At 38.5% G+C, this 25,518-nt stretch overlaps 1 protein-coding gene across 11 annotated transcripts in view; it reads left to right on the top strand.

Moving 5' to 3' along the window:
- The window catches only part of PPP1R12B (protein phosphatase 1 regulatory subunit 12B), a 256,766-nt gene that overhangs the window by 194,032 nt on the left and 37,216 nt on the right, over positions 1-25,518 (top strand). The window contains exon 1 of one of the 11 annotated variants that reach the window (XM_010348882.3): positions 9,675-12,258. The exons of the other annotated variants lie outside the window; for them this stretch is intronic. Within the exon in view, the coding sequence (XP_010347184.1) occupies positions 12,157-12,258 (102 nt within the window). The 5' untranslated portion in view covers positions 9,675-12,156. Of the gene's footprint in view, positions 1-9,674; positions 12,259-25,518 lie in introns of those variants that run through there. 11 annotated transcript variants of the gene reach the window in all.

Below are 25,518 nucleotides of genomic sequence, written 5' to 3'. Positions count from 1 at the left end.
GCCTGGGACCCTCAGCTATTGGCTCTTACATGTCCTTTGTGCTCAAAGAGAACAATTTGTGGTTGTTGTCATCCTGGAGCTTAGTTGTTACTGTATTGCTGCTAAGCAGTAGACACTAAGAATCTAATTAATTTGATTCTTACATTGGTCCTGTTTGCCACAAACACTGTCATGCCTCATGAACCTCACAAGTTGTATTTCTTAGAGCAGTGCATATGTAGTTCTTGTACTCTGCAACAGTGTTTGCCTCAGCATAATTGTGTTTATGTGGAATTGCGTTGGCATTACAATGTGAGAATGGCAGAGTTGACAGGACCATTAACGTGTGTACCCTGGGAATTGTTTCCCCCATCCCCATAGCTGGCTGAAGGAACTTTATTTCTTTATTATATGGGGATCGAAAGGTTGTTTTTTTTTTTTTTTCCATACATATGCACAAATTGTTTTTTTACCTGCCATGAGCAAAAATAATCTGGCCAAAAAATAATGCTCTTTCAAATGTATACATATATTCGAAATCTTAGGCATAGGGAGAAACTTTTTTGTCATCCTCAGAGCTACAGCCATATTTTATAGAAAGAACCAAAGCTTAAACCTCTCCTGACAGAGCCCTAATGAAGGGGACAAGATGATCTTCAGTGGAAATGTGAAAGGCATAAAAAGGATTAGTTAGATATCTGGAGGATTCAGTTGCCACCAAAGAAAATAGTTGAGAATAAAGGAAGTGAGAGGATAAACCTAGTAGTACAATGGCATCTTTCATCTTCAACTATTTTAAAGTATTTTTACCTGAGATAATGTGTATATAGATGGCAAATATACAACTAACAGGTGAACAAACATTGACACTGTATATGTCAGAAATATCTGCAAAGCAAAAGGTGCATGCCCGTTCATTGTTAACTAGGAAGAGTCTTTCCTATACTCTTCCAGGATCTCTGATATTATTTTTAAAAAAGTAGTTGGGAGGGAGTATTTTTAGTAAACCCAGATGAACAGTGTAGCCTTTATTTCTGGATCAACTGTAAATTCACAACTATGAAGACTAGTTGAAGTATTTAAATTTCTAGATGAATCATAAATAGATTGCTTTTCTTAGGGCCTTTTCCTTAAAACTCTGCAGTTAACTAAAAATGGGAAATAATTATTTTTTCTTAGCACCTGGTGGACCATTCAGCCTCATTTATAGGTTTTAAAGAAAACTAACAAGATATTTTTAAAAAATCAAATTGATGACAGTTTAAAAACTTATGCTGGCACGGTGGCTCACACCTGTAATCCCAGCACTTTGGGAGGCTGAAGTGGGCAAATTACAAGGTCAGGAGTTCAAGACCAGTCTAGCCAATATAGTGAAACCCCATCTTTCCTAAAAGTACAAAAATTAGCCAGGCATGGGGGCATGTGCCTGTAGTCCCAGCTACTCGGGATGCTAAAGCAGGAGAATCACTTGAACCTAAAGGTGGAGGTTGTGGTGAACTGTGATGGCACTACTGCACTCCAGCCTGGGCAACAGAGCAAAACTTTGTCTCCATAGACTTTCTGAACCTTCTTAAAGTTATAGGTGAGATTTTCCAGAAACTCATTGTTATCAAACATGTGAGCTTAAATTTAAGTATGTTGCTACCAGGTGGTAATATGTTTATACAGATTATAAGCACAACTTAACTATCACAGATTCTTTGAGAACTAAATGGACTTATTTATTTTAAAAGTTATTCTGAAATTAATTCCGTACTTTTCTCCCTAAATTTTTAAAACACTTTTCTTGACATTAAATTTCTGTACAACTGTACATATTTAAATTGTAGTATCTGAAGAATTTGAGGAAACTGTCTCCCCAGTTCTCCCTAACTCTTAACTATAGTCTTAACAAAAATTTCAGATAAATCATATGCTTTAAAGCTACCTATTCAGTGTTTAACTAACACTATATAGAGCCCTTTTGCTACTTTTAAGCGAATCAAAAAAAAAAGTAATATACTCTTTTAGTGCTTCTGATCAGTTTGGCATTTTTTTTTTTTTTCTCATCAAGGTGCTATGAGCATTTGGCAGGGTAATTCTTCACTATGTGGGTCTGTTTCCAGCATAGAAAGCATTCAGCATCCCTGATCCTGGCATTTGAAATGCCAATAGCACCTTCCAATCATTGTGACAACAAGTGTGCCCACCTATTTTCAAAAGCTCTTGTGGTAAGTGTTGCCCCTTCCGCTCCCCATGAAAGACCTCTGCCCCTTCTACCTTTATTGATGTTTCTAGCCTATGTGTGAAGGCTAGAAAAAGTGTGAAAAAAAAAAGTGTGAAGGGGGAAAAGTTATGTTTACATTTAAGAGGTAGGTTTCACTTCTGTTTTCCTTTGTAAGCCATTGCTAAACTGAAATTTAATTGCAAAGTATTAACTCCTGAACCAATTCTAGGACAGGTTTGTAGAATAATTGTCTTTCTTTTTTTTAATCCAGATCACGGGAGAAAGATTTGACCTTAAGAATGATTTTCTTAAACGGCTTTTATAATATCTTACCCTTAAATGAGTTTCTGAGACTTAAACATTCGTAACCCTAGGGCACGATTATTTAAATATATGAGAGCAAGATTGGAACGTTTTGTTGGCTAGTAAAGTTATTGTGAGCTCCATGCTGTGCAACTTGTAGATCCTGTCTTGCTTTGCCTCTCTGTTGCTGCCTTGTATTCCAAAATAGCCCCATCTCCTCCCGCTACTCCCAGCAACTCACTAGAGTATGCATAAGCTGTTAGTGGATATATTTTGTTGGTCTGATTTTAGCTTTTATTGCTTGTTCACAAAAAACACGTGTCAAAGGCCTTTTATTATTCTGAAAGAATTACATGACATTTTTTTGTTCTGCATTTCTTTATATGTGGAATGAAGGCTGACTATTCTAAAATGATTTATTTCAAAGGAGAAGTGATGGTAAGTGATTCATTTTGTGGTAAAGTCCCTAATATGTCTCCCTTACTCAGGAGCATCTGTGCAGGAGTCAACATTAAATGTGAGTTATCATTATTTATCTTTTCTATCCCCTGCAGACGGGGAGGATTGTCACGTGACATAAACAGGATTGAGGTGAAAAAATCAGAAGAAAGAAGTGACAAAGGACCTCCTATTTCCTTTGGAAATTCTTATTTATCTCTTGCCCCCAAGTAATATTTGTGGCCGTTCTAAGTACCCAGTAATAAAATGTCACTATAAAAGTATAGAATAGTAAATGAAGCTGTTATAAATTCTTGAGTGTCTTCTGACTTGGCTGTGTGCTATTGATGGTCTCCTTTAAAAACAAATTGTTTAGTATGAGATCAGAAATTATATAAAATTATATGGAAGAGTAGGGCTTAATATTAATATTAACAGTATGGAGATCTTTGTCATGATATGAATTTTGAGATTTCCTATAATCTCTTTGAAGACATGAATCATGTCTTACTTTGTATATCCCTATCCCTAAAAAGTACCTTGTATAGAATATGAACTTAATAGTTGTTAGTGGATGGAAGAAAAGTATCAGTTGAAAATAAAAATGAAAATATTTTCTTTGCATCTTATATTCATAAATGGCCTGAAAATGACTACCCCATTCCAAAAGGAGGAACAGAGATCTTAAACTATACTTCTTAACTGGTAATACTTGACTCATCACCTTCTTACCTAAATCTGAACTAAAATACTGTATATTGTACCTACTCAGAAGTTTATAAACCTACCAAAAAATTGATTTGAGGAAGAGGCAGAGATATTTTTGAAATACTAGGTAATGTCTACCTAACTACTGATCTCCTTTGGGCCTTGAAGGATCTTGTAGTTTTGTTACCAGAAAAAGTTTGATCTGGACCCCGAGAAAGGGTTCTTAGATCTCGTGCAGCAGAATTCAGAGCAAGTCCATAAAGTAAAGTGATGAAACCAAATTGATTTAGGAAGTGAAGGAATAAAAGAATGACTACTCCATAGACAGAGCAGCCCCAAGGGCTGCTGGTTTTATGGTTATTTCTTGATTATATGCTAAACAAGGGGTGGATTATTCATGAGTTTTCCAGGAAAGGGGTGGGCAATTCCTGCCCCCACTCCCTTGCAACTGAGGGTTTCTCCCCTTTTTAGGTTATATTGAATAACTTCCTGATGTTGCCATGACATTTGTAAGCCACCATGTCACTGGTGGGAGTGTCTTTTAGCATGCTACGTATTATAATTAGCGTATAATGAGTCACAAGGACAACCAGATGTCACTGTCATTGCCATCTTGGTTTTAAAGGAGATCGGTAGTTAGGTAGACATTACCTAGTCTTTCAAAAATGCCTCTGCCTCTTCCTCAAATCAATTTTTTGGTAGGTTAGTTTATAAACTGAGTAGGTACAATATACAGTATTTGGGTTTTGGCTGGCTTCTTTATCGCAGCCTCTTTTATCAGCAAGGTCTTTGTGACCTGTATCTTGTGCTGACCTCCTGTCTCATCCTGTGACTGAGAATGCCTTAACCTATTGGTAGTGCAGCCCAGTAGGTCTTAGCCTTATTTACCCAGGCTTTATTCAAGGTGGAGTCCCTCTGGTTCAAACATCTTTGACAAAAACATACCTATACCTTAGTTGACTGTGTGTAATGCATTCCAACATTTGCTATTCTGTTGATTCACTTTTTATTGATCTGGTTATGGCCACTAAATTGATTCATAACCTACTAATGAGTCTCAGCTTGCAATCATTGTATCTTCAGCCCTAGTGACTTGCTGCTTCCATTAGCAAACCCAATTCTTTGGTGAACATATAAACTTAGAGTCCTCTGTAATGAGAGACTATCTTTCAAAGTTCTCAAGAATTCAAAAAGAAAAGTCACTTCTTTGTCCCCCTTTCTCACTAGAGTGAGATGAAAAAACTCGTTTTTTTTTTTCCCTTTGGCTTGGATGTATGCTAAGCACAAAAAACTTTTTTTAAAAGAATGTTAAACATGCAGAAATATTTCAAGAATAGGTTAAAGAATTACCATATACCCTTTATGTAGAGACCACATTCACATTTTTACCAGTTGTCCTAATAAAGTTTAGTGGAGCAGAAAGATCCAGTCCAGGATTGGTATTTTTACCCAATTTTTGTATGTCTCTAGTTAGACTTGCCTTGACTTATATGACCTTGGTTTTGTTTTTGTTGTTGTTGTTGTTGTTGTTGTTGTTGTTGTTGTTGTTGTTGTTGAGATAGGGTCTTGCTGCCCAGGCTGAAGTGCAGTAGTATGATCTTAGCTCACTGCATCCTCTGGCTCTTGGGCTCTGAGGATTCTTCCACCTCGCCATCTTGAGTCACTGGGACTGCAGGTAGGCGCCACCATGCCACCATGCCTGGCTAATTTTGGTGTGTTTTGGTTTGGTTTGGTTTGGTTTGGTTTTGGTAGAGTTGGGGTTTTGTGACATTGCCCAGGCTAATATTGAACCCCTGGGCTCAAGTGATTCATCCTCCTTAGCCTCCCAAAGTACTGAGATTACAGGCATGAGCCACCACGCCTGGTCGACCTTGATATTTTTAAAGATAGCTGGCCAGTCACACATGTCCCTCAGTTTAGGTTTATCCAATGTTTTCTCATGGTTAGACCCAGTATATGCGTTTTTGGCTACAATGTCATAGAAGTGATAGTGTACTCTTCTCATGTCATCCTATTAGTTTGTCATGTTACTAGTGGTCTTATCTTTGATCACGGGATTGAGATGACATCTGCCAGATTTCTCCATGGTAAAGTTCGTTTTTCCTCCTTTGTGATAAATAAATGTTTTCTAACACGATACTTTGAGATTATGTAAACTCCAGTTTCTCCTCTGCTTTTACCTACTACTTTGGACATCCATTAATACTTCTTTCTTGGATTGGTTTTGCAGTCATGATTGCCAAATAGTAATTTTTCTAACTTCATTACTCCTACATTTATTAGTAGGCATTCTATTGTAAGCAAGAACCTTTTCTCCTCCCCATTTATTTTTTCATTCATTTATTTATATCAGTGTCTACTCATGGGTTCCTAGTTAGTGGGTTATAATTCATTGCTATCATTATTTATTTTGATGCTTATATTATCCCAGGTTTGGCTTTTTAAGCAAGCTTCTGTATCCTTATGTCATGTCATTTAAGTGTTTAAGCACTTTTTTACCTTCTAGCACAAGAGATCAGGCTCATTTTTTTTTTCCTTACCCCAGCTTTGGAATTAGTCATTTCTCCAGGGAGGCCTGTTCCTTTTAGTAGAAAGTGGCATTTAGAAACAATGATCTGGGCACTAGGTGTGCTAAATGCTGCTAGAGTGTTGCTTTTCCCTGGCCTCTTTCAGTGGACAGAGCTAGGAAGGATATAAAATGGATGCATTTGCTTACATATACACATACATTTACATCTTTATTTTTTTATCTATCTATATTGAAAATCATGATTTCATACTAATACCTTCAATTCCTACATACCAACACAGGATTCTTTCTAGCTTTCCCCTTTTTTTTGGTATTTATGCCTGGCTTCTCCAACAATGAGAAACTTAGTTGCCATTTTCAGTATGTGTACTTATTTGCTCAATCCCTTGTATAAAGCCAATCCCCTAAGAAAACCAGGCTACAACCTCACCACTGTACCCTCCTCTTATTGCCAGGGTTTCGCCTTGTAAGAAATAAGGAAAGTTGGGAAGAGGGAAGGTGGAAGATAGGTAGAGATAAATATTTTCTTAAAGCACTTGAAAAGGAGATTCTGTCATCTCTTTCTAGTATAGTAACCTTTTACATAATCACAAGGAAAATAAGTCCATAGAATATAAAAACTTATATTTAAGCTCTTTGCTTCAGATTTTCATTTAGGTTCTTACATATATTTTATAAATGCATGTGTGTATATTAACCAAGCACTTTTTTGTGATAATGACCACGTATTCAGCATGACCACATGCTAGGTGCTGTGATGGATGATGATGATGATGATGATGATGATGACGTGTGTGTGTGTGTGTGTGTGTGTGTGTGTGTGTGTGTTTGTGTGTTTGTGTGTGTGTGTGTGTCCCCTAAACCATATAACAACTCTGTAAATAAGCATCATTATCACTATTTAGGGGGTGAACCAAATGAGATTCAATGAAGCTGAAGAACTTAATCATATCAGGCAGTTAAGCAGGGGTTAGAATTTCAACCCAGGATATCTGACCTCAAATCCACATCCTTCCCAAACCATGTGTACAGCACTGCAGTATGTTACTAGCATTGGGAATCATCACTGGGGAGCATTTTACCAAACATCACCCTTAAACCATGCCATTTAGGTTTTTTCAATTTAAAAAATAAAAAGAGGAAAAAGTAGAAATTACTCAACTGGTTCGTTAGTTTCTTCCTTTACTAACTTTTGGGAGAATTGAGTCAATGAGAGTTGGTGATTAGGATTCACATCATGAGGCATTTTATTGGCTTATTCACACATTTGATGTGTTGCATCTCAAAAATAAACACATGCAATTCCTCTATTTGATAATTCTTATGTTTGTTGGAAACTCTATTGAGCTGACTACCTGGGGCTCTTAATTCAGTTATAACAACACCCTAACGTTTATAGACTTTTTTTATCCCTATTTTTTACCTACAAGAAATAAGATAGATGAACTCAACATCCAATCTGCTTATCTGGAATGAGTTCTTTTCTAAAGAAGTGGTGGTTTGCAAAGCTCATCCTGTAGAAGTCTGTGGTCAAGAATATTTCCATTCCATTCTTATTTTCATAGGGGAATTAATGTATTTTCAGTCAGAAAGAAACAATAAATGCTTGTTGGCTGGGCTGAAAAAAATTAAATCTACAAAAGGACAAGTGAAGAAAGAAAGAAAGAGCTTACATTTCACTTTCTGGAGAATTTAGTTCTGTTTCTCTATTTATCTGATGTGTTCCTGCAAGTGTCTCAAATACTCAGAATTTTACTGAAGGATTTGAATTGTTAGATCTTTTCAGATCTGTTTTTACTTTACTTTAATCAACCAAAGCTTATTCTTCAGGCAGTTGCGTTTTGCTTCCCTCTTACTGGCTCTATGTCTTTGGCCAAGAACTTCACTTTCTTGTTCTGTAAGATAGTAGTACAGTCAGGAATCCCTTAACGACAGGAATGCATTCTGCATTGTTAGGCAATTTCATCCCTGAGCACATGTCACAGAGTGAATTTAATACAAACCCAGATGGTACAGCCTACTACACACCTAGGCTACATGGTATAGCCTGTTGCTCCTAGGCTACAAACCTGAACAGCATGTTACTATATTGAATTCTGTAGAGCTGGAACATGATAAGTATTTGTGTGTCTAAACCTAGAAAAGATATTGTAAAAATGTTGTATAAAAGATTAAAAAATGATATACCTGTATAGGGCACTTACCATGAATGCACCTTACAGGACTAGAAGTTGCTTGGGGTGAGCTGGTGAGCATGTGGTGAGTGTTTCTTCAATAAAAAATAACCTTAGCTTACTATAATTTTTTTTTTACTTTATACATTTAAAAAATATTTTTAATGTTTTGACCCTTTTGCAGTAATACTTAGCTTAAAACACAAATACATTATACAGCTGTACAAAAATATTTCTTTATATCCTTAATCTATAAACTTTTATCTATTTTTATTTTTTTAACTTAAAAACTTTCTTGTTAAAAACTGGGACACACACACCTTAGCTTAGACCTACACAGGGTCAGAATCATCAATATACTGTCTTTCACTTCCACATCTTATTCCACTGGAAGGTCTTCTTCATGCATGGAGCTGTCACCTATCATAACAATGCCTTCTTCAGAATATCTCCTGAAGAACCTGCCTGAGGTGATTTTACAGTTAACTTTTTTACAAAAGTTAACTGTAAAATAGAAGGAGAAGTACACTCTAAAACAATGACTAAAAATATAGTATGGTAAATACCAGGTGATAGGAATTTTTCAGTTCCATTATAGTCTTATGCAACCACCATCATATACGTGGTTTGTTGACGGAAACGTCAGTTATGCAGGGTATGACTGTATAGTGATACACTTTTCAGTGTGGTTGAGAGGATCAGGTGAGATAATATATGTTAAAACACTTTACAAAATATAAAAGAGTTTGTCATTGTTATTACTTCCTAGAAGTGGACATAAGATAGAAGTAAAAAGAGGCCAGTTTGAAGTAAAAGAGGTTTACGTTCCCTCTCTAATCACCAATGAGATGAAATCACTGTATGAACCTTACAGAAACAGGTCAGGAAACTGTGTCTGATTAAGTTGTTCTTACCATGCCTTTAAGGAATAATGTAAACTGGTGACTTTTATTCAACATATTAAAAAAGTATCACCATGCACACGAACATTCATTGCAGCACTGTTTGCAATGGCAAAGACCTGGAACCAACCCAAATGCCCATTGATGATAGACTGGATAGGGAAAGTGTGGTACGTATGCACCATGGAATATTACGCAGCCATCAAAAACGATGAGTTCGCATCCTTTGTAGGGACATGGATGAACCTGGAAACCATCATTCTCAGCAAACTGACACAAGAGCAGAAAATCAAACACCGCATATTCTCGCTCATAGGCGGGTGTTGAACAATGAGAACACATGGACACAGGGAGGGGAGCACTACACACTGGGGTCCGTTGGGTGGAAATGGGGGAGGAACGGGGCGGTGGGGAGGTGGGAAGAGATAGCATGGGGAGAAATGACAGATACAGGTGAGGGGAAGGAAGACAGCAAACCACACTGCCATGTGTGTGCCTATGCAACAATTTGCATGTTCTTCACATGTACCCTAAAACCTAAAATGCAATAAAATAAAAAATTTAAAAAAAGTGTCACTAACTTGTCCCTAGCCAGTCAAGCTACCGAGAATGGGAATGTTAGTATTTAGGTTTACATCAGTATTTCTTTAAGCAAAAAGATTAAGTGGAGACTCACTCTTATCAGATGAGAATAACTATATAATCTGTATGCATAATATACATTATAGAAGATCTGAATTCCAAAGATAATTAGCTTTTTTTTTTTTTTTTTTTTTTTTGAGGCATAGTTTTGTTCTTTTTGCCTAGGCTGGAATGCAATGGCACAATCTTGGCTCACTACAACCTCTGCCTCCTGGTTTCAAGAAATTCTTCTGACTCAGCCTCCTGAGTAGCTGGGACTACAGGTGTTCCCCATGATGCCCGGCTAACTTTTTATATTTTTAATAGAGACAGAGTTTCACCATGTTGGTCAGGCTGATCTCAAACTCCTGACCTCAGGTGATCCACCCGCCTCAGCCTCCCAAAGTCCTGGAATTACAGACGTGAGCCACCGAGCCTTAGACAATTGGCCTTTGAGACACAGTATATTCTGGTTCATGATAGAATTGATCAGTCTTCTTAAGGAAGACTGACTAATTTCCAGGACCCCTAATAAAGGGGTTTTGATTCATTCTCAATCTAAAAGAATGAGTTTATGAAACTCTTTTCAACCTATATTCTTCAGACCAACTTCCAAGCAGCTGATCACTTCCCTTGATTTAATTTCACAAAATTGATCACAGGAATAAAGAAGTTGTCAAGGCAGTTAGAGGGAAAGGCATGTTGAGAAAGTCTGAAGTGAAAGTGTAAATTTCATGTGGAAAAAGGGAAAGCAGGATAGAGTTTCCAAGAGTCCAGAGAGAATAGATTTGTTGCTTTGGGGATAAACCCTTCAGCTTAGAAGGCATTTGGCCTAGACGTTTTGGTTAGTGTAGTGGTAACAACAGAGTGCAAAAGATTAAATTTTGGATGTTTCTTCAAGGTCAAATCCAAAATCCTTCAACACCATGCAGATAAATTCCTCTCTTTTTAATTTCATTTTCCCTGTACTACTGAGTCCTGCAGCCTTGCAGTTGCACTACTGTCTGTTTTCTCTCTTCATTTCTGACCCTTCTTTATTGTCCCTCAAATTTATACCCCTTTCCATTGTCATCTTCCCTGATTTTGGCATCTTAGGAAACTCTGGTAAGCTTTACACTTGCAGATCCAGCCAGTAAGGTCTGTAATGTACAGAGAGCTTTCTTTCTAGTGATCCAGAGCTTCAGTTTGCTTCCTCATGGTGCAACAGGAATGACATCTCATTAAAATTGAACATAAAGGCATAAAGGTGCTTTGACTAATGTTTCTGTCTGGGCATTGTAACTTAAGAGGTCTAGAAGTTGAAAAATCCCCCCTCTCATATTCAGAGCAGTCATCTTAGAGACTGCTGCCTACTCTGAGGCAGGGAACACTGGAAGGTTGGTGGGGTTTGCCCCTGGGCATGCCCCCAAAGAGCCTCCCTTTATTCCTAGAAGCTGGCAGGCTTTCTTTTCCTCCTACAAGTGGCAACCCGAATTCTGAGTTGAAAGTGAATCTTTGCCCTTGGCTTCTCTCCAGCATTCCTCAGTGAGCGAATAGGGATTTGGAATGTCAGAAAATAGAAGAGGGGAGGGGAAAAGATGTGTGTATGACTGTGAGTGTTTATATGTAAAAGCAGCTTCATCTGGGAGGACTTAGGGAAACTTGACTTCCTCAGACTGCTTCCTTCTTATAAACTCTTGGTTCCTTATTTATTGTTTTTTTGGTTTGGTTTTTAAGTTGTTTGACCTGAATTTATCATAGTAGTTCCAAATGCCTTACAGCCCAGTGGAGTCAAGCTGAGGAAAGACAGCATGATTTCCACCGGATTTGTATTTCTTCCCTCTGGATAAAGTGATAGTAGTTGTTCCCAGACTCACTGCCGGCAGGATCCAAGGTCGTCTTTCCTCTGGGATTTAATCTGGTGTCATCGTGAACCTAGACTCAGGCTTTATTGGAGAGCCAGCTTCAATAAGAAGTGTGCTTTGAGGAGTATCAAGGACCCAATCTAGGCATAAAAGGTGTTGCTCAGCACAATATCCTCTACGTACGGTAAGCTACCAGTCCTGAGAACCTGTGGTTGAAACTGAATTGAAAATATTGATGGAACACGCCTTTGAGACTCTGTGTAACTGGGGACTGGTTCAGAGCTCAAGACTATAATTTACAGGGCTGCTTTTATCCTTTATTTAGTTCTATCCAAAGTCATCTTGCGTCAACTTAAAAGGAGAGATTCTGTGAGGGTAACCTACAGGGGAAATTTCTCAGCTTTGTGCGAAGAATCCAGTGGTTGAGTGTCTGTCTACATCCTAAGGAACCATGTCCTCTTTATATACCCGAAGTAAAGAATTCACTCGGAATAGGAAATCTCAGTCTGATTCTCCCCCAGCATCTCCCTCCCCGACTGCCAAGACGCTCCGAGTAAGCAGCATTTTTTATTTACGTATGTTCATAGCTGTGTCAAAGGTAGAGAATGTGTGTGTATGTGTATATATATAACTTGGCGGGTTAGGTTTAGAGCAAAGGGATTTCAGAGCATGTGGGAATCAGTAGAGGAAAAAAGAAAATTTGCAAGTAAAGACCCCGTAAGCTTCTCTACAAGAGGTTATGGTTCGTAGTACTTAATATAGTCTTAAGTAAAAGCAGACAAATATGTCAGACTACAGTTTCTGCCTTTTAGCTTTTAATCATCAGTTATAAACTGCTTAACAGTAAGATTTTGCAGTCCTTATCACCTTATCTTATGAGGCTTTTCTTAATTTCTATGGCTATTTTAGTTACTGCCTTTCTTGTGTTTTATTGGTCAATGCTATGTTTCAAGAGAAAACAGCTCTGAAATGGCCATGAAACTATATACATTAAGCTTCAGTTGTGTGAGTTCTTCATGTGCATTTGTGTATGTATGTATGTATGTGAGGTAGAGTATGCCTTTGCCTATTTTGTATGTCTGTTTGTGAGAAAGACCAAAATGAGCAAGGAGTTATGGCCACTTGGAACTTTACTCCTTAATCACCAAATACATACCTTCAGGAAATTTCATGCTTAAAAGCCAAAGAACTAACTCTTGGCCATTGACAACCAGCTGTATAGAGGTGTTTATGATGTTCTAGGCAGAACCATTTGAGACTTTCCTCCATTTTGTCTGTTGAATGTCTCAATGAAGTGATTTACATATGGGCATTTGCATCTAATTTAGTGTCTTCCTCTGTGGAAAGCTGATAAAAGCAAGAACTGCTACCAATAGCAAGTGGTGAGAAACTCTGATGGGCATATTAGGTAGCAGGCAGTATAGTAGTTCCTTTTGTAGGAACTAGATTGTGCTTTGCTGTATATACAGAGTAAGAAGGAGGATTTTCCTTCTTATTTTTCTTATTTAGGAGGCTATAGGGAAAAAATCTGCAAGAAGCCTTAATAGACTGGTGTGATTTTTATTTTCCAATTATTTTGTATCTATTTTCAATGTCTTTCTTACAGTATAAATTACCATGTAGTAGAATTTGATATATGGCATGTTGGTCTAAGACCTCAGCTAGGGATGAGAATACCAAAAGAATATTGTTGCTTTTATTCACAAGTTTTAGTAAGAGCACCAAGAGGGGCTGCAATGTATATGTTACTGTCATTGAGTTCCAGGAATGTCTCTTCAACACATAGACTGGTACCTTTTTTTCCGAAGGAGCCACAGAATGCTTTCTCCCCACTAGCTGTTGGGAATTTTTTGGTGGCCACCAATCGAGGTCTACAAAACTGAACACCTGACTTCAATTGGTGTTTATCTTTGCTTCCTTCCCTTTGATCATACTTAGTAGTACCTTTAGTTGTAAAGAACCCCTTACTAATGTCTGTTCACCACTATAACCATAGCTCATGGAGCAATGTGGTGAGCAGTCAACAATTACCTGTTTGGTGACCTTCCCCTGTTTCTCCTTTCTGTTTTTCCTTTGCTTCCTTAGAGTTAGGTACTGCTTTCATCTTGTCTCACTTCTAATAGCTGCTACTACCCTCCCTACCCTTGTTTCACCACCCCTCATCCCTGCCTTTTAGACAGAGGTCACAGCGGGAGAAAATCTTAATTACAGGAAGCCAAAATATAGATGGCTTAATAAGAGACTGCTTCCCAATTTTAGTGGTCAGTGTCTGTGGATTCCTACAATAATATCAACTTACTCTAACCAACTTACAATGTCTAAATGGCTTGAGACTGTGATAAAGAGAATGCTGATTTTCATATGCCACTCATATTCCATTATGCTCCTTATGTGTTTAATGTCAGAGTAAAAGATATGCAAGACTCATTTGGAGGCTGCTGACACTAAGGACTGGTTATAAAATGAAGATTTCATCTCTCTCTTTTTTTTTTTTTTGAGGCCGAGTTTCATTCTTGTTACTCAGGCTTGAGTGCAATGGCGCGATCTCGGCTCACCACAACCTCCGCCTCCTGGGTTCAGGCAATTCTCCTGCCTCAGCCTCCTAAGTAGCTGGGATTACAGGCATGCACCACCATGCCCAGCTAATTTTTTGTATTTTTAGTAGAGACGGGGTTTCACCATGTTGACCAGGATGGTCTCGATCTCTTGACCTCGTGATCCACTCGCCTCGGCCTCCCAAAGTGTTTGGATTACAGGCGTGAGCCACTGCACCCAGCCCAGATTTCATCTCAAGATCTCCCTTAGCCTAGTTCATTTTCTCTCATGTCCAGCTAATTAGGGTACTCTTTAAAAACTGGTTTTGAGTGTTCTTTAACAACTGGTTTTGTGATGCTGTTCTTGTGCTCATATGCCTTTTGATGCCCGATTGTAACTGGCTAATCCTCAGCTACCCTGAAAGGTGGGTATTGCCATCCCCATTTTACATATGAGGAAACTGAGATGCATAGAAGAGTAGTGGCTTGCCCGGTGTTATTCAGCTAGTAAGCAGCAGAGCTTTGATTAAAACTCTGAGCTCTTGGGCTGGGCATGGTGGCTAATGCCTGTAATCCCAGAACTTTGGGAGGCTGAGGTGGGCAGATCACCAGGTCAAGAGATCGAGACCATCCTGGCCAACATGGTGAAACCCCATCTCTACTGAAAATATAAAAATTAGCCAGGCGTGATGGCGCACACCTGTAGTCCCAGCTACTCAGGAGGCTGAAGCAGTAGAATCTCTTGAACCCGGGAGGTGGAGGTTGCAGTGAGCTGAGATCGTGCCACCACACTCCAGCCTGGTGACAGAGTGAGACTTCGTCTCAAAAAAAAAAAAAAAACCTCTGAGCTCTCTGACTCTAAAACCCCGTATTCCCAGCAACATTGGAGTATGTCTCAAATATATTTGAAGGTCAAGTTTAAGAATATGCTAACAGGCAAAGATGACAGTTAAAAGCTTAAGTAGCTGTGAGAGTCCAAAATTTATCCTTGATGGAGACACAGGAAACCGAAATTGCAGGAAGGAGGAAAGCTGTATTTATAGGCCAAGGGAGGGAATTGACAGGCCATAACTGAATCTCCTGTGCCTGGTTCTCAAATCCCAGTCATACTCTCTGGGACCATGGACCCCACAGAGCCTGAGACCTTGTGGGCTTCAGGGCCTTCATATTTCTCTTAATAGTGGAAATGCTTGAGTCTTTACAGTAAAGATACTGGGAAGTTTCTGTGTGCATTTCACAGTTAAAGTCAGGACAGCTCTCCTACTGTCCTCTTCCAAACTTCTTTGAGACTTGTATACATACATACAGTTTCTTCTAGAGATGGCACAGAGTTACAGAGGGACAGCCCCTAATCCAACATTCTTGAAAACAGAGGATTGAAATTTCAGCCAGCATTTAAAAGTTTGATTCTTTTTTGAGTGTTGTTAACAGGGCTAAATAGTAAATGCCCCCATATAAGGAAAATATCCCCAGAATTTTAAAATAATAGCTATTGACATGGAGAGAATATTTTGGACACCGTACCCTTCCTCTAATGTTCAAGAAGTAGTAAAGGCAAACTATAAACTATAACTCAAACTTAAGTCATTATTTTTAACTTGAGGAAACAAAAGGCAGGATGATTTTTCTGTGACTAGAAAACAAACTTTTATCATATACCTTTACCTTTAAACTCCTAACAGCAGCTGGTACTTTTCACAGTTCAGTGTTTGTATACTCAGTATGCCTATAACCCTTTAAAATAATATAAAAATCTAATGCTTGCCTTGAGATTATGTATAGGGAGTATACCAATATAATCCCTAATGAAAAATCACTTGTATGTAGAAGATAGTCCTCACCAGCTAAGAAGAGTTTTGCTTACCTTCTCTAGTTTGTATTTTGAAAATAATATTTTTAATTCTCTGAACACAAAATTATGCTATTAAACATGGCTTTTAAAAATATATATCCACGGCCGGGCGTGGTGGCTCACGACTGTAATCCAGGCACTTTGGAGGCCAAGGCGGGAAGATCACCTGAAGTCGGGAGTTCAAGACCACCCTGACCAACATGGTGAAACCCCATCTTTAAAAAATAATAAAAAAAAAAAATTAAAATATACATCCAGACTGGGCACAGTGGCTCATGTCTGTAATCCCAGCACTTTGGGAGGCTAAAGCAGGTTGATCATGAGGTGAGGAGTTCGAGACCATCCTGGTCAACATGGTAAAACCTTGTCTCGACTAAAAATACAAAAACTTAGCTGGGCATGGTGGTGGACACCTGTTATCCCAGCTTTTTGGGAGGTTGAGGCAGGAGAATCACTTCAACTTGGTAGGTGGGGATTGCAGTGAGCCGAGATTGCACCATTGCACTCCAGCCTGGGCAACAAGAGCAAAACTCTGTCTATAAATAAATAAATAAATAAATAAACACATCCCTCTTCCTCACTAGAGAAAATTTCATCCATCCTTTTGGCATGCCCCCACTTGTTCCTACTGTCACTAAGAATGACTGTTATAAGTGGTATGCTTCTAATATTGCTGTTTTGGTCTCTGTTGACCCTGAATAATGAAATAAATTTTTAACTGCCTTTTGGCTTTCATACGAAGTTTCCATTAGTTCAGCATCTTTTTTGTGTTTAAAAGTTGAGGAGTTCCCTGAGTAACAGCTCTGATCATCTCTGATTTGTTACTCAGGAAAAGCGGAATAACTTCCAGATTCACTTGCATTTCTAATAGGAACCATACCACATAGGTATTGATAAGAATTTGAAAACTCAGTCTCCTTTCACATACCATGAAACAACCCTAATATAAGATGCTGGGTTCATACAATTAGTAGTATAACTTTCTTTTGATAGTAATTTTCCAACATTAAAAAAATATATTCTTCTTCTGAGTCTTTGTAGTTAAAGGAAAAATTCTAAGCTACAAATACATTAGACACTTCTAGCTCTCGATTTTTAATCACTATGTATATTATTGGGTCTAACATTTATAAATTCTATAAATTGGGAACTACTCAATTTAGATGGTTTAGCGTTTTAAAATTATCCTAAAAGTAAGAGCCAGGTAATCTTTGGTCAATATTCTCAAATTATTATTTGCTAATTTAAAATTGTTTCGGTACAGGATATATTTAAAGGAAATAAATACTAGAGGATGTCCAAATTGTAGTGCTTATCTGATATTTATTTATTGAATAAATCTTGAAGTGGGTCATCAACTGAACCCTGGGAATCTTTTAATTAGGCAGCTTTTCATTGAATTGTTATTTGTTGTAATAGGATTTGACCTGCATTTATAAACCAAGATCAGTAGCATTTTCCCATTTAATCTGGATTGCTATTCCTTCAGTTCTAACATCTCAATTTAAAACAATGACAGAAAACAAACAAATACAAAGATTTTACATAATATTTTTCACTCAGCCATTAATGTATATAAGCAGAGCATTTAATCAATTAGCTTTGTTTTATAACCAGTCCTACGAACTAATTAGGGTACATTTGATAAATAATTGGATGATGAAGTGTTGTTGGCTTCATGACAGCTTGTCTACATAACGACTTTGGTTAGCAGACCAGGGGCATTCTGCCTCTTTGCCTTCCAGACTGTCAGTATTGATAATTATTTTTTGCATGTGCTTTATGCCCTCCTCTGACAAGCACCAAGCAGTTCTTTAGTATATTATCATATCCTCTGTACATCCAACACTACCTCTGAGGCACTACCAATCTGGAATCCATTTTTACTTCACTTTATAATCCATTGTCATGGAATGAGAAACACTTGGATGAACAATGCTAATTAAGGTACAATCTGTTAACCATTTTTTTCTGCCTAATTAAAACCACTGGTGTATTCGTTTTTGGGGTTTCTTATTCCACTCAAGGAAAATCAATAGCAGTAATTGTTCAGCCCAAGGAATCGTCCTAGAACAGTAAAACCTGTGCAGTAAAAGTAGCTTTCCCATTTGGAGCCTTACGTTAATTCTAAGTAGAGACTGGCCTAGTTAATTCATGTCCTATGTAGAGCTGAAGGATATGGCATCTGAAGTCTTAGTTCGTTGACCAGAGAGACTGAGAGCTTCAAAGGCATCAGCTCCTTTCCTGCAAGCGATGTCCTGCCCTTCTACTCTAATTTTATTTTCATGATAAATATGTATCAAAGCCACCTGCCCTATTTTGAATCCTCCCACAACATTTTATGAGCATCTTCTTTGTAGTAGGCTTTGTATTGGACACTGGAATTCATAAATGAAAGACACATTTCCTGCCCTCAGAGAACTGGCAGTCTAATTGCGGAGATAAAGAAAATCAAGAATTAGAACACCAGGGGGGTGAATTTTCTAATAAAGACATAGGTTCAGGGTGTTTTAGATCAGCCAGTGGTTAATACATTAGCCTGATGTTTGGAGAACAATACAAGCTAGATGGACAAAGAAGGAGGAAACAGTACATCACAAAGGTAGAAAAAGAATATGAGAATATAATGGCATTATTCTGAGAGATGCATATTGGTGTGGCTAGAATGAACGATATATTTAGAAGTGTAATAAGAAATGAGGCAGGAGGCTTAGCAAACCCAGGTCATGTGAGGCTTAGTATTTAATTTTGAGGATTTGGGGAATAATCCTGTGGATAAAGAATAAAGGAATGAAGATTTGAAGTAAAGTTGCTGTGCTCGGAATTGCATATTAGAGAAATAACTTTGGCAGCTGTGGAAGCTGGATTGGGAGGGAAAGTCAGGACGTGATCAGGTCACTGGCCCTTGATTGCAATATTCCGGGTGAGAAATGTTACGGGCCTGGGAAGAGATATTTTTTCTTCGAAGTACAGAGAAGCATTCAGTTGTTTAGAAGATAGAATTGACAAGACATGGACTGATAGAATAGAGGTAAGGATGAGCGTGAGAGAGGGCAGAGTCAGGTGTGACTACCAGGTCTCTGGTTTAGGTGACTGGGTAGAAAATGGTATGATAAGGGCCAGGTGCAGGGGCTCACATCTGTAATTCCAGCACTTTGGGAGACAGAGGTGAGAGGATTGCTTGAGCCCAAGAGTTTGATACCAGCCTGGGCAATGGAGTAACACCTGTCTCTCCAAAAAATTGTAAAACTAGCCAGGTATCGTGGCACAGGCCTATACTCTTAGCTACTTGGGAGGCTGAAGTGGGAGGATAGCTTGAGCTGAAGAGGTCGAGGTTTCAGTGAGCCATGACTGCACCACTGCTCTCCAGCCTGGGTGACAGAATAAGACCCTGTCTTAAAAAAAAAAAAAAAAATATATATATATATATATATATATATATATATATATATATATATATGTATGTATATAGTATGACAAAATTGAGTTGGGAAACACAGGAGGCTGAAGGCTGTTGAGTGAGGAAATGGTTTCACTTTTGGATTATGTTGAATTTGAGGTACTTTCAGACATTCACATAGTGATTTCCAGAAAGTATTTGGTCTGACACTTAGGAGAAAATCATGAGCTAAAAATGCTGCTATTTACGCTTGAAGCCATAAGAGTGGTGAGCTTGCCTAAGGAGTAGATGTAGCATAAGGAAGGGCTGAGGGTATAAACCTTGAGAGAAGTAACCACAAGCAGATAAGAGGTTCTTTTTCTAATGGCTCTTTCTTATTCCATCACCACTGGAATCACATGCAGGAAGACAGCAGGTCTTGTATCTGGTTTCTTTGTTCAGAGGTATTGTGGTCAAACTTACATTACAGTGATAAATTTCAGTTCTTAAAGGATCCAGAAATTTAGTTAATGGTCAGTTGGTTATAAGTTTTATGTTGGATTCTAGTTTTGTTTTCAGTACACAACTAGCTGTGTAACAAGGTAGTATTTTGTAAAGTTTGGAAAAGTTCCCAGACTATTCAGCGTTTGTTTTTCATTTCTTTTCTTTTTTTTTTTTTGAGACGGAGTTTCACTCTTGTTACCGAGGCTGGAGTGCAATGGCGCGATCTCGGCTCATCGCAACCTCTGCCTCCTGGGTTCAGGCAGTTCTCCTGCCTCAGCCTCCTGAGTAGCTGGGATTACAGGCACACATCACCCTGCCCAGCTAATTTTTGTATTTTTAGTAGAGATGGGGTTTCACCGTGTTGACCAGGATAGTCTCGATCTCTTGACCTCATGATCCACCTGCCTCGGCCTCCCAAAGTGCTGGAATTACAGGCTTGAGCCACCGTGTCCGGCTTTAATTTCTTTTCTTTTTTTTTTTTTTGAGATGGAGTTTTGCTCTTGTTACCCAGGCTGGAGTGCAATGGTGCGATCTCGGCTCACCGCAACCTCCGTCTCCTGGGTTCAGGCAATTCTCCTGCCTCGGCCTCCTGAGTAGCTGGGACTACAGGCACGCGCCACCACGCCCAGCCAAATTTTTGTATTTTTAGTAGAGACGGGGTTTCACCATGTTGACCAGGATGGTCTCGATCTCTTGACCTCGTGATCCACCCACCTCGGCCTCCCAAAGTGCTGGGATTACAGGTGTGAGCCACCGCGCCTGGCCTTAATTTCTTTTCTTAATCTGATAATATTTGGGTGAGCTGGCAGTTCATTACAGTAAGAAGACCACAGGGAAACAATCAGAGTTGGCTTTCATCAGCTTTTTACTTCTTGTAAGCTTATTTTTAATTCTATTATTGACTTGGTTATCATGCAGTGGGTGATGGTTATTCACAACTGGGGTGTTAGTTCTCATAACAGTTCCAAAACCCAACAGCCTTTTTTGGTTACACAGCATGCAGAGAGTTCTACCAATGGACATGATGAGGTAAAGATTCCAAAAGTGTGTCTGGACTTCAGCCTCTTCATAGTTCATTGTGAAAGCAATATTTTCATATAGGAGTTGCATATAAAATTGCAAGTGACTATTTTAAAAGTTATTTGTATGAAAAGTTAAATATTCTAGATTTAAATAAAAGTATAAAATAGATGAGACTCTATTATAGCATTTTCAAAAATGTTTTGCATTGATTTCCAAAATCAACTTTACATGGTTGGTTGTCTGAGAGGACATATATCCATCCAGACAGTAAAATAATGACCTTACATGTGTGTAGATTAGAAAGGGAAGTAGGAATTAGCCTGGATAATCAAAATCTACAAATAATCAAAACCCTTTACTTGAGTGCCGAGAAATTTATTTGAGCTTATTCCTCTTGCAGCCAGCAAGAATTGGGAGAACCAAAAGACCAAAGTGGGACAAGAGAGAAAATAGAAAAAAAAAAAAAGCAGGGAAAACTGTAGTAATATCAATAGCTAACATTTATTGAACATTTACTCTATGTCAGTGCTGTACCAAACACTTACATTTATTGTCTCATTTAATATATTCAATAACTATAAACACCAAGTACCATTATCTCATTTTAGTGACAAGGACACTGAGACAGAGAAGTTAAGTAATCATGTAAGATCGCATAACTTAGTAAATGCTGGAGCCAGCAGTATGGATCAAGAGCCTCAGTGTTAACCAGTAAGATGTGTAGGCGTTCCAGTGGAACTACTGTCTCTTCGTTAAATAGCCCCTAAATTATTACCAGTATCCCTGACTACTAAATCTGACTTGGAAAGAGAGATGGTGACAACAAAAGCTATCTTAAAGAAGGAAAAATGTAACAGAATAACAGGAACAGATAAACCTAGATTAGTAAAAAGTCAGAATTTTTTTTTTTTTCTTAAGACAGTGTCTCAGTCTGTCACCAAGACTGGGATGAAGTATCACCATCACAGCTCACTGCAGCCTTGAACTCTTGGCCTTAAGCAAGTCTCTTGCTTCTGCCTCCCTAATAGCTGGGACTACATGTATGCTAGGGCCTCACTAACCTGTTGACAAAGCTGGTTTCAAGCTCCCGAGCTCAAGTGATCCTCCTGCCTTAGCCTCCCAAGGTGCTGGGCTTACTTACAGGTATGAGCCACTGCGCCCAGCTAAAGTCAGAATTTTACATCATTTTAAAATAGATGTAGTGGTGCATGCCTTTAGTCCCAGCTACTCAGAAGGCTGAGGCAGAAAGATCACTTTGAACCAAGGAAGTTGAGGTTGCAGTGAGCCATGATCACGCCAGTACACTTCAACAGAGGAGAATCTCTTTCTCTCTCTTTCATATATCATATATAAAATATATATATGTATCATTTTAGTACTTATAAGTATCTATGATAAAAGTCAGGACCTGTTAAATTATAACAAGTTCTGAATGAGTAGGGCCTGAATTACTAAGGTTTTTCTCATCTGAGGAGACCCTTCCCTGCCAAAACCAAGAAAATAAACCACAAAAGCATCCCATGTTCCAAAGTATACATTTTAAAATACATGTTCTGCTCTGGGAAATCCTAAGAACTTTGTGCATCTGAAGACTCAAGTTCCCTGTTGGGGGTATGAAAGTGGAAGAATCAAATTTATCCTTCTGAACTTTGTCTTTCAAGGCAGAGTAGCACTTTGAGATAACTGTGGCTCTTGCACAACCCCAACTTATGTAAGATTACTTACAAGTCACACATAACAGTGTCATTTGGCCACCCAGTTTCAAACTTCAGGCTGATGTATCCACTAGGCTTGCTCCTTCCATTATTGCCTTGACAAAAATGTCTAGTCAGTATTGGTCTCTCTCTTTCCTAACTACCCCTTTTTATTTACTATATGTACTAGAAGATCTAACATTTGATTCCATTCAATCAATTACCCAGTTTCAAACTTCAGGCTGATGTATCCACTAGGCTTGTTCCTTCCATTATTGCCTTGACAAAAATGTCTAGTCAGTATTGGTCTCTCTCTTTCCTAACTACCCCTTTTTATTTACTATATGTACTAGAAGATCTAACATTTGATTCCATTCAATCAATTACTTTCTTGCATTACTCTAATTGTTTTATGGGTGTGCTTATCTTTCCTCTTCAAAGAAGAGCTCTTTGAGATCAAAGAACCATGTCTTATATTCTGTAATTGTCCATTTTATTCCTCTAAGTCAGGTGTCCCCAAACTACGGCCCACGGGCTGCATGCGGCCCCCTGAGGCCATTTATCTGGCCCCCCGCTGCAGTTCAGGAAGGGGCACCTCTCACTGGTGGGCAGTGAGAGGAGCACAGTATGTGGCGGCCCTCCAACGGTCTGAGGGCCAGTGAACTGGCCCCCTGTGTAAAAAGTTTGGGGACGCCTGCTCTAAGTACTACTTACAAGGCCGGGCACACACAGGTACTTAATGTAAATGCAAAGAATGAATGCTGCTGCCTGAGATTTGATCTCTCAGCTCCTATCCCATTTAGCCATCTGGAAAGCATTCAGAGGCCACACATTTGAGAATCTTACTTCTCATATGAAGGATAACCATAAGTCTGCCCAAGTCAATTCAGATTCCTGTTTATTGCAATTTGCTAGTATATCTGTCGCTCTAAAATATGTGAGTTAATATTTTGGCTTTTGTGAGAATCGAAAGAGAAAAAGCCAAGGACAAACAAAGACTCTGACCTCCTGTGGAATCTACTTAGAAATAAAAAGTTCTACCTTATGTTACTTAGGTCCCAAGTATTAATATTTATTTTCTCACGAAATGTGAGGTCTGGATAGCCTCACTAATTCCTTTGCAAAAGTTTTGGTTCACAGCCTAGTCCAAATAAAATTAAAATGACTGTTACCCAAACAGGCTGCTGGATGATGACATTTACCATATGAAAAAACCTATCTCTTCTCAGGCTTCATGGAAAACTTACTTCCTAAAGAGGTATAATGGTGGTCAGTAACATCATCTATTGAAGAGCCTTGACAGACTAGTGGGGAGAGACCTCGAATCTCATTAGAGAAATGGAGTGAAACTCAAACAGGGGGATTAAGGCCTAAGTAAGGATTTTTAAAATTTATGATATGCTCTATGCTGTATTATTAGACTCTTTTTGGGGGAACTGGTCAGCCTTCTTTTCTCATATGTTGTTGAAGCTGGTTTTTTTTAATCATCTGAATATATTTCATAGTTTCAGATGGCCGCACACATCTGTGTGAACCTAAAACTCCAAGCCATGAGGAAAGTAAAAATAGATATTAAATGTGAGAAATGTGACCCATGTGCTAAAGCCACACAAGTTTTAGAGCTCCTCATTCCCTTGTTGGTCATTTTCATCACATGTGGTACACAGCATGTGAAAGTCTAGATGGAGAATATGCCTGAGCCTGCAAATGCATTTATGAATCACAAGAGTTTATGAATTATAAAATGGCTTGCCTTACATATTTTATGGAGGCCTCAGTATATCCATATATTTCCTTCCATAATGTGAGTTCCCAAAAGATCCAGAAATTCTTCAGAACCTGGGAATATTCACAAAGGGGAGGTACACACCTGCATAGAGACGCTAAGAGCTTTAAAATTCTAGTAATATTAGGTAGCACAATAGAGACAACAAAAGATGAGTCTGTTTCTATCATGCAATGAATTTAATGGTTTTTCTTTTAAAATATAGTGAAGTATATGGCAATATGTGAGGTGACATTACATGATATCATTTTTACATGCCTTAAATTGATAGGGTAGTCACAATCTGCCATATGAGATTTTTCAGAAATATTTATAATATGAACTGAATATAAGTACTGTATTTGATTATACTTAACTGTTTTTGTTCTGTATATATTAAGTAGTTCTGTATGTATTAAGTAGTTGTGTATCAAGACTTATGATGAAGACATATGTGATTTAATACCTGCTTTGAAAAGCTAATTTTCCCTTGGAAGTATGCTCTTTTATACATACGTATACCAGGTCACATGGATGCCTGTTTTTTTCCCTGCGTAAGACAGTGCTTTTGGTACTGCTCTGATTCTGAATGTATGTAATCACCCAATGCACATGAGAGGCCATGTACTATGGATGTTTCTTTTAGGATATTACAGATAAATTAGACCTTTTTTTTTTTTTTTAGGGGGGATCCTTGTGATAGTTGGAATTTCTAAAATGCCTCCCCTAAATGTCCTCGCCTAATCTGTAGACCCCACGTGTATGACAAGATAGTTCTCCCATGATTGTTATGTTACATAGCACAGTTGACCTTAAATTAGGGAGGTTTTTTTCTGAGTGGGCCTGAGCTAATCACATGGAGTCTGTAAAGGCCTAGAGCCTTCTCAGCAGACAATGGAAGGGGAAGCCAGAGAAATGTAAAGTGTGAAAAGAACTCAGTGCTTCATTGCTGGTTTGAAAACCAGAGGGGCTGTGTGAAAAGGAATATAGGAGCTTCTACAAGCAGTAAGCAGCCACCACCCTGCAAGGCAGTGGGTACCTGAAACCACATAGGACTAGATT

This window comes from Saimiri boliviensis, chromosome 14 (assembly GCF_048565385.1).
Source record: "Saimiri boliviensis isolate mSaiBol1 chromosome 14, mSaiBol1.pri, whole genome shotgun sequence".
In the NCBI taxonomy this organism is placed as follows: Eukaryota; Metazoa; Chordata; class Mammalia; order Primates; family Cebidae; genus Saimiri; species Saimiri boliviensis.
This window is presented reverse-complemented; position numbering and strand designations above follow the sequence as displayed.